This window comes from Grammomys surdaster, unplaced genomic scaffold (genome assembly GCF_004785775.1).
Source record: "Grammomys surdaster isolate TR1022 unplaced genomic scaffold, NIH_TR_1.0 142, whole genome shotgun sequence".
Lineage (NCBI taxonomy): Eukaryota > Metazoa > Chordata > Mammalia > Rodentia > Muridae > Grammomys > Grammomys surdaster.
In genome coordinates, this window is record NW_021604600.1 from 7,044,919 (window position 1) to 7,055,278 (window position 10,360).

Here is a 10,360-nt window from a genome sequence, read left to right on the forward strand (position 1 = left end):
CCTATCAGGAAAGAAGTAGCCACCCTTTCCAATTCAGCTTGTTTCTCAGTAATCTGGCCTTAGGTAAAATGTGTCCAAAGGTTTGGCTCAGCAGACTTCTGAAACTGAGGAACAATCTTACAAAGGGTGCACTGATCCACAGACTAGAGGGTAGGGAGAACTATGGCCAGCTTCACCTTATTACTTCCTTTCCCAATGGCCTAGAAAAGTACAAACAACCTGCAGAGAGCCAGAGGCTGAGTCTAGATATACGTTACCACAACATAAACTGCAAGTTCCCTACCAACCATCACAAAATAGTCTTGACTACCAATAGATCAAGGTAGAACTGAGTCAAAAGAAACTTTAGATGGCTAGCTAACATAGGACCACTTGATGAAATTTATTCTAAAACTGGTTTGGTCTTATTTATCAATCCCAAGGCTGTGTAACACACACCTCAGCAGCAAACAATCCACAGTAATTCTCCTATGAATGAATGGCTATTTACAGTTCGTGATTATTTCCTGACAATTCTGAAACCACTGGAACCCTCCTTTCAACAGCCATCATATCAAGAGCCAGGTTTTCAGAGGCCTGCTGAGCAGAACTTCACAGGAAGCAGCTAGGCTTACTCTTCCTCTGCTCCCTCCTCCTCCACTATGCAAAGCTACAAAACATAAAGACAGGCAATGTACGAATCCAGCCTGCAACACTTACAACTGCAGCCCCAAGGACTAACTGTAAAACTCCTCAAGTCAAGGGATATAATCACTTCTACAATTTATAGGACAGTTTCTCCAGGTAGATCCTTACCTGTAAAATGTTAGTGAAAAAGTCATGGTAGAACATGGGCCAATCTTGGCGTCCAATATCAACAATAACTTTGCAGAGTTTGTTCCGAATAAAGTAAGGTAAGGTTTTATGGTGAGCCAAGAGAAGTTTGGGCAAGCAGCTACGGATTTCCATCTTATCCTGAGATGGGACTCCCAGCCACATTTTATTGATTAGATTCTGAAAAACAAATACACATCTTTTAAATTAATGAGCTGTATACAATAAATGGTTTTTATTCTATGATTACCTGTAACATGTCACATACACACACAGAGAGAGAGACACACACACACCTACCTATGTCTAACAGTTTAGGACATTTAGCAAAAAGATAAACACAAATATTAAAATCTTAGGACAAGCCAACCATTGGACTGAGCACAGGGACCCCAATGGAGGAGTTAGAGAAAGGACTGAAGGAGAGGAGCTGAAGGGGTTTGCAACTCCATAGGAAGAACAACAATATTGACCAACCAGAGCCCCCCATAGCTCCAAGGAACTAAACCACCAACCAAAGAGCACACAAGGAGGGACCCATGGCTCAAGTCCCGTATGTTGCAGAGGATGGCACTATCTGGCATCAATGGGAGGAGAGGCCCTTGGTCCTGTGAAGGCTCAATTCCCCAGTGTAGGGGAATGCCAGGGTGGGGAGGTGGGAGTGGGTAGGTGAGTGGGTGGGTGGGAGAGCACCCTCATAGAAAAGGGGGGGAGGGATAGGAGGGTTCCAGAAGGGAAACTGGGAAAGGGAATAACATTTGAAATGTAAATACATAAAATATCCAATAAAAAAAAATCTTAGGACAAGCTGGACGGTGGTAGCTCATGCCTTTAATCCCAGCACTCAGAAGGCAGAGACATGCAGAACTCTGTGAGTTTAAGGCCAGCCCACTCTACAGAGCAAGTTCCAGGGCTAAAGAGAGAAACCCTGTTTCAAAAAAAAAAAAAAAAATCTTAGGTCAAAACAATCCCATCTCTCCCATCTCTCGGGAGATCTACTGAACAATTTAAGATATAAAAAGTTGTATGTATAAAAACTGGCTATTACATCATTGTCTCCTACATGTCTTACTGGCCATCTAGCCACCAAATATTAACAGAAACAACTGTAATGTTCAAATGTAAGTGAACAAGCCAGGCACACATGTGTAACCCAATCATATGGGAGACTGAGGCTGGAGGATAGAAGTCTGAAGCCAGCCTGAGGTATATTACCAAGATATCACTCCTATCCCATAAAGAACAAATGGGTTAATGAGTAAAGCAGTCACTTCTGAGAATATAACAGAAAGGAGAGTGGGAAAGAGGTTAATGTGAGCATGCCCAGCAGACAAAGCTTGGACGACAGTTAACACGAGTATTTCCATGGCTGAAAGATGGTGGCAATATAAATACCACTCTCCATCCAAAGTATCTAGCTATGTTTGTCTTTCAAATGACAAAGGGAAAAAGTAAGTCACCAAATATGACCTACCCAACAGACCAGAAAAGTCAACCATCTACCTCATCTTTTTGGAGTCACAGCTAGAAAGGTGTCCCCAGACACAAGGCAACTAGACAGAGGTGCCACATGGGAGGGTCAACCAACTGCTTCTCAGTCATCTGTACATTACAGCAAAAACCTGGTACCAACAGTGTACAATTACACTGTGGTTTTCAGAAATATAAAATGACACAACTTACCTCAAAAACCGTTAAGCTGTACATCATTACATAGTCATTCCTTGTGCTGGACAGAAAATATAAGCAGAATCTCCAAGCTCCTACTTGCTGGGCAAAGTTATTAAGAAGCTCCTCTGGAAAAGTTAAACAACACAAAACAAGTCTATAAAAATACATGAAATTAATACAAAGACCAGGCTGTCACCGTTTTGAAAATATACCAACCTCCCCACATAATACAAATAGTTCAAAACCCAACCACAAAACCCAGCTGAAGGAATTATATAATACTCTTGACTCTGGGGTGACCATAAACACAGGCAATGGCCCCAGCCAGCTTTCCTAAAGATACCTTTTGAGGACACAGACCCATTGTTCAAGCTCTTATTGAAGCTATAGGTAAGGCAGCAATCCTTTCCAAAACGTAAAATGACATCAACTAGGCCCCAAGGTATAGGCAATACACACCATCATGTTCTACAGTCCTTCAGGGACATCTACACTAGTCACATGCCCATTCAACAGGAAGGCTAGAGAAGCAGAAAGAGAAAACTTAACATTCCAAGCAGCCACATGGCAGATTACTGTATCTTCAGTTCCAGGGAATCTGGCACCGTTTTTGGCCTTCATAAGCACCAGGCACGAAAGTGGATGCACAGACATACATGAAAGCAAAACAGTCACACACATAAAATAGAAATAAATATTTTTTAATTTATTTATTTTTATTTCATGTGCATTAGTGTTTTGCCTACTTGTATATCTGTATGAGAGTGTAGGATCCTCTGGAACAGGAGTTACAGACAGTTGGATAGTTATGAGTTACCATGTGGGTCCTAGGACCTGAACCTGGGTCCTCTGGAAGAGCAGCCAGTGCTATCAACACTGAGCCATCTCTCCAGTCCCAATCAACAATATTTTAAAAACTAGTAACGCACACAAAGTAAATAAGTAAAACTGAAAAGTAAGAACCCTAAGGGTTAGCAGAGCAGCCCTGACTGTGTATCTAGTCAAATGAAAATGGCACTTCTCCTCTCAGGCCTGACAACATCAGCCAAAACTCACAATTAGCAAGCATTAATTGCCTAGCTACCCACCATCACCTGTGGGCACAATGCCTATTAACCACCTTGATTCATGCACTAACCACGATCTCTGCCAGCAAGCCCGGCCAGTGCAAGGTCGCTATGACAACACTGGAGCTGACTCTTGTGCCAGTTCCCTGCAATCCTAAGTGCAACATGGCAGTCTTGCTAAACATTCTACAGAAGGAGGGTTATGAAGACCTGGGTTCAATCCCCAACATCCACACAGCAGCTCCTAACTTTCTACAACTCCTGTTCCGGGGGATCCCACACTCTCTTTTGACCTCCTCCATGTACATAGTACACAGACATACATTCAGACTAAACACTCATATACATAAAACTGTTTAAAAAATTAAGTCTTAAAAATTCTGTGAAAGATGATGGCATGTCCTGATAATTAAAAGCTTCTATGTAACCCAGAGATACAAGAAAATCAGAGAATGTGAGTTATAGCTAGAAATGACATGCTGGGCTCAAGTCAGCTGATCCCTAAGCCTGATCCCAGCAAGCCACTGGTCTACATTCTGCTCCCATCCCCCCACTGTTAAAATACAGCTCGTCTCACAGCATCCCCACTGGACAAATGCTGTTCCACTGAGCTATACCCCTAGTCTGCATAAACATTTGATTCAGACATGAAGATCTTATATAAGGTTCCACTTTCAATCCATGAATGCACAAATGTAAGCAAAGTTTGATGAGCAAATCAAAAGTTCAAAGAAAAACCAAAGGCATTTCTATTACAATGACAAAAGAGTTTGAAAGAATCAGAGTGGAAGATTATGGACAAACACAGAGGAAGATCTACCTTTTTATCTTTGGTAAAAACTGTATCTAGTATTTCCACTATAAATACGAACACGTTACTCGTGTAGAACTGTAGAGGAGTCACAATGGACAGGAGGACAATCAGAGTACTTACTGAGCCAGAGTAGTGAGCAAGGTACCTCTCCTCAGGCAGACGCTGCTCATCTAGTCCTTAGTCTATACACATTCTATTTCTCTACAGTGTACTCTCTCAGAAAAGAGAGGTATGTAGGGTGCAGGCTATTGGGAGTCCCAGCTATCCGATGACATGATGCTTCAAGGAAGCTAGCAAAAACAGGCTATAGCAAAGATCTCCTAGCCATCTGAAAAGTCTCAACCCCATGGAGACTTTGGGTGGCATTTAGACTGGGCCAGGAGGTTTAACTGGCTAACATGAGTCAAACCAATGGTAACAGAAATGAGCCTTGAAGATTCTGAGGCAAAGACTGACCTTAAGGAAAGGGAAGCAACAATACAGTCAGTACATAGTCGTCTCACACACAAGGAAAGAATGTCCAAGAGAGGATTCAAAGGAGAAAGACTGCTTAAGCAGCCCAGTGGATCATGTCCCTAAGGCAGGATGTGACACCTGAATAAATTATCTTCTGTCTAGTGTGTTTAATTAACATTATTGTGGTAATAAATATAAAAAATCAAAAAAGTGGGTTCTCAAACATGCTGAGGCCCAAGACAGCAAGTGCTTACACCTCCATGTTTTCTGTTGAGGAGCCTTTGTTCATGAAAACACAGAATGAGGATGGTGACAGGAAAGAGAAGAGAAGGTGATCGAGAAGTCTCCAAGGTCAACCAGCTAGGGACTCATCAGACTCCACTGTGTCTCACTGTGACCATTCTGACACTTTCATAAACTGTTCTTGTTCTGAAATTAATGATTGTGGGCCTCTTTTGGCAACACTACTGAGATTAGAAACAAAGCAGAGGCTTTTCTACTTGACTGAAAGGCATGAAAACCAATCACTATGCTGGGAGTGGAAGCCCTACCTGCCCAACATGAACCAGAGCAAAGGAGCCAAGAATTCAAGGGGCACATGCAGGTCTGTCTGACCAACCAAGGGTATCAATTCCTTCTTCCCCAAATTCCACTTACCTATCTCACGCTTCCTCTCATTGGTTGTGCAGTCATGGAAAAATTCTGTCATCAGGCTTTCCAATGCCCTGAGGGAGGCTTCTTCAGATGCCTGGCAAAAGAATTTGAGAAAAATCAATAACTGCTTCTGCCCCTCAGTTCCTTCTAAACTCCCGTCCACAACAAGAGTAATTTACTTCCCAAAACATATTGGTTCAACATTCTTCAAATGCACAATGCAAGCCAGAAAAGCAGTAGGAATTTCGAATTTCCATCTGGCTTAAAACCCAGTTTTAGTATCTTCTACAAATACATGGCATGTAATTTTAATTATTTATGTTAAGGAAAAGAAAAACAAGTAATTCAAAATGCAATTATAGAAAGATGCTGAAAGCAAATTAATAGACCTGGCCTTGGCTGAACAGGGAGAACAAATATCCTGGGAGGCCTACAGGCCCTCCAAACATGACCTGGGCACCCCTTGCCTGAATAACTACCCAGATGTTAATACAGACAAATGTAAGCCACATGGCCTCTTGGGATTTCTGAAGGTGCTTCAGGAGTCCTGGATACATTCAGCTTTCAATCTCACATGAACGGCCAAAAGAGATGAATGTACATACAGCTGAGAGCAAGGCTTAGGCAGGCGCTCAAAGTTTAACCTCTGCTGCAAATCCACAAAGGACAGACTGAGAAGAGACAATAAGGTAAGAAGGAGGCCCTTGAGCCAGACATGATGGTGTACATCTTTAACCCCAGCTCTCCAGAGGCAGAGGAAGGTGGATCTCTTAGGTTTTAGGCCTACAGAGTGAGCTCCAGTATAGCCAGAGCTACACAGAGAAACCCTGTCTCAAAAAGCAAAAAAGAAAAACAAAAAAACCAGCATGAGGCTGTGAGTGCACCCCAGTTCCCTCTTGTACATGGAACTCCACTTCCTTTTCATTCAGCAAGAGAACAGCTGCTACCAGTAAGCCTAATTCTAAACCCCATGCAAAGTCTAATGCCACATTCCTGTGGTCTTAGCACTTAGAAGGCTGAAGCAATAAGATGACAAACAAGTTCTAGGCCAACCTAGACTACAGACCTATCTTATAAAAAAAAACTTTTAAATGATAGTAGCAGAAACTACTCCACACAGCCTGTGCAAAAAAAAAAAGTTGAGTATCCAAAGGCTATGTCTGAATCCTCATTGGCATTATCTACCTAAGAACTCTTGTTATTTCAGTTAATTCTTAATTCTTTTCCTAACTGTTCCCCTTCCCCAAATCTCTTTTACTAGCAGATAGCAGAGCCTTTTAAGACAACAGGCTCACTTTTAAACATGTTTCCTGCTGAACTGTGAGAAGTCTGGAAGCCTCCAGCCAGTCAATTACTCCTGTGGAGACAGGAACTTCAGCCATCTCCCTTAATAAGCCAAATTACAAAAACAACACCACATACACCACCAACACTGGCCATGCACAGGCAGTACCAGGCAAGGCTGTGCCTCCCATACTGCCGGCACAGCAGGCTAGCCGTGCAATGACAGCTGAACAGACCTGATGAATGATTAATTTTCCCATAGCATTAGTACTTGTAACTCAAAGAAAAGTTCTTGTCTGAATTTTATAGCTTGCAAGCCAACCTGTTCTATAAAAATTACCTATATGCCAGATGAATGGTACACATCCAGCTACTTGACAGGCTGAGGCAGGAAGATCTCTGCCACAGCAGTTTGGAAACAGTAAGAACTTGCACGTCATTTCATTTGGGAGAAGGGGAAGGGTGTTCTATTTAAAATTAAACTACAACTAGGTCATGTGGTATGAGTCTATCACCCACACTACTCAGGTTAGGAGGCTAACCTAGGCAACCTAATGAGACTATCTCAAAATGAAGTAAAGGCTGTGGCCACATCTCAGTTGGCAGAGTGTCTTCTAGCTGATCTCCAACAACAACACACAGACACACAAACAAAGGACACAGTAGCATATGCCTATAATCCCAGCAGTCAGGTAGATGAAAGCAAAAGGAAGTTCAAAGTCTTCTTTAGCCACAAAGTTTGAAGTCAGTCTAGGGGATGGAAAAATGGCTCAACGGTTAAAAGTGCATACTGCTCTTTCAGAGGACTTAAGTTCCCAGCACCCATCTTAGTCGCTCACAATGACCCGTAACAACAGTGGCATGGGAATTTGATTACCTCTGATCTTCTCAGGCACCTGTACACACTGTATGTATACACACACACACACATACACACACACACACACACAAACACACATGCATGCACACACGCAACTAAAAATGAAAAAATAACCCTTGAAGCCAGTCTGGGCAATATGAGATTGTCTCAAAACAAGCAATACAAAATAACAATAATAAGTAAAAAGGAGGCTAGGGGTAGGCATGGTGGTGCATGCCTTTACTCCCAGTACTCAGAAGCCTGAAAGGCTGAAGGAGACAATCTCTAAGTTTGAGACCAGTCTGCTCTATACAGAGAGTTCCAAGACAGCCTTAGAGAAATAAGGAAATTAGCAAGTGTTAAAGTAACTCAGTGCCAAAAAAAATAAATATCATGTGTGTGTGCACACACATGCATGCACGAGTATGTGCGCATTTATAAACTCGCAGGAAAGCAGAAAGGAGACCATGAGAAGGGAAGATGAGAGCTCAAAGCAAAGAGACAAGTGGGCTCTAGAGAAACTCCTGAAATCATAACCTCCAAGCACCCAAGCATAGAATCAATCATATTTTGCCATGTTCCTAAGGATAATGTCTATATTAATGAGACTAGCAGCCTCTCCCAAGAACCTACTGGTCTCCACCTGCCAGTCTACCTACCTGGCACCCCAACCCAAGAAGCTAAGGTACAACCCAACAGAGTCCAGCAACTGCAAAGACGATGCAGCACATGAACACAGACACGTAGCAGTTCCAGCAGACGGTAGAACCAGTGGAGGGCATGGCCAGGTGTTTCCAACAAGCACGAATCCAGGCTAGTCACATTCTGATCACTTCAATATCCAACACTACTGTTTCACAGGATACTACAGGTATCAGATATGGTGATCTATATCCAAAACTGCAGGATAAACTAAGAAGGCAAGGATGTCTACTCTGAAATTTACTTGGTCTTAGATACCAAATAAAAACAGGCGGGAACACTGCAAAACAAAAGTAGTCAGATCTCCTCCAAAACTGTACTCATTCTTGCCTGCAGAGGATACCAAACAAAATCACTTCTGAGACAAGATTCCAAAAGTCAAATTGTGTTCATTTACAGTGGATAAAAAAGAAGTCCCAGACTTCACCTGAGTAAACAATCAGAACAGAAGTAGAAGACAAACCAGATACACTCAAGACCTGCAAATAGTTAAAGAATATTGGAGATCCCCAATCCCTTCGCCAGGAAAGCCACCGAAACCTTTGCTAGCTGTTTCAAGCAAGTGACAAAGCCAGATCCAGACTGGTGGGTTAACACACCAGGCAACACTACACTCTCAAGTAATGAGACAAAGAACATACAGGAAAGCCCCCACGACTCTAAGTTGGAACAGGAAGGGTCAGCATCTCAGGATTCAGATCAATCTGCAAACTTCACAACTTCTGCTGAGATTTGTTTCAGGTCTTGAAGACTAACTTAAAACTAAGTGAGGAGCTCTCAGAATGGCTCAGCAGGTAAAGCCTGCCAATCTGAGGAAAGAAAGGCAGACATAAAAGGATATGTTTACCTGAATAAACACACAAGTAAGTATATTAAAATAAATAAAACTCACTGAGACACACACCAATCAATCAGGAAAAAAAAAAAACCTTAAATTTAAGCCACAAAATTCGAAAAGTAAAACAACAGAGCTTCTACAGAATGAGCTCTACATGACCAAGGCTACAGTTTCTTTCTAAGGTTGGGACAAATAAAGCACTAAACACAAAGAAATAACAACAAACCCAAGTGCTCGTCAAAGGGCACAAGGAAGCTGCAGAATGGGAGAAAACACTGAATGGGAACTGACAGAATTCACATCAGAGTACAAAGTAACGTAACAAAGAAAAGATAAGAGCCTTTGGACAAAGTTACTTATAAAAGAGAGACCTAAATAAGTGTTCATCTCATCAGAGAAATACAAATTTAAAATGTAAGAGGCTGCTACACAACCACCAGAATAGGGAAATTAAACCCACTGAACTGAAGAGATGGCTCAAGCATTTAAGTTCCTAGCACCCACGTGGTAGCTCACAACCATCTGTAGCTCCAGTCCCGGGAGATCCAATGCCTTCTTTTGGCCCTTTCAGACACCAGACATGCACATGGTACACACAAGCACACAGGCAAAACACCCACACACAGAAAAATAAGCAAAACTTTTTTTAAAATCCCCGAAACTGACAGTATCATGTGTTTACTAAGCAACTGAGATATGCAGACACTATGCACAAAAACATACACACTTGAGAAAGCTGCTAAGTCTAGTAACTGCAATTCTGATAACTAATGGGAATCTGTTCGTGTATATCAAATAAATGTACATACATATTCACAGAGCCATTACACAGAATAAAAAAATGTAAAAATTCAAATGCCTATCACTAATAGAATGAATGAGCTGTGGTTTGTTCATATGAGAGAATACTATAAGTCGACATGAATGAATAATCCTGTAGCAACAGCAAAGGATCTCATAAACACAAATGAAAGATGTCAAAGCACACACTTTCACTATTTGTTTTACACACACATACATACATACACACACACAAACACACACATATACAACCTGGGGCAGGGTTTCACTGTGTGGGCCTGGCTGACCTGGAACTCTCTAATAGGCCAAGCTGGCCAAGTAGTAGCTCTCTAGTAGACCAAGTACATCACATGCCTCTGCCTCTCCTCTCTCTGCCTCTCCTCTCTCTGCCTCTCCTCTCT

General features: G+C 42.0%; 1 protein-coding gene across 2 annotated transcripts in view; it reads right to left on the reverse strand.

The window, feature by feature from the left end:
• Nucleotides 1-10,360, reverse strand: part of Xpo6 (exportin 6) — a 99,348-nt gene that overhangs the window by 68,495 nt on the left and 20,493 nt on the right. For both annotated transcript variants that reach the window (XM_028764133.1, XM_028764132.1), the window contains exons 2-4: nucleotides 5,479-5,569; nucleotides 2,497-2,609; nucleotides 796-993 (exon numbers count right to left, since the gene is read on the reverse strand). In XM_028764133.1, coding sequence (XP_028619966.1) covers nucleotides 796-993; nucleotides 2,497-2,609; nucleotides 5,479-5,569 — 402 coding nt within the window. The remainder of the gene's footprint in view (nucleotides 1-795; nucleotides 994-2,496; nucleotides 2,610-5,478; nucleotides 5,570-10,360) is intronic.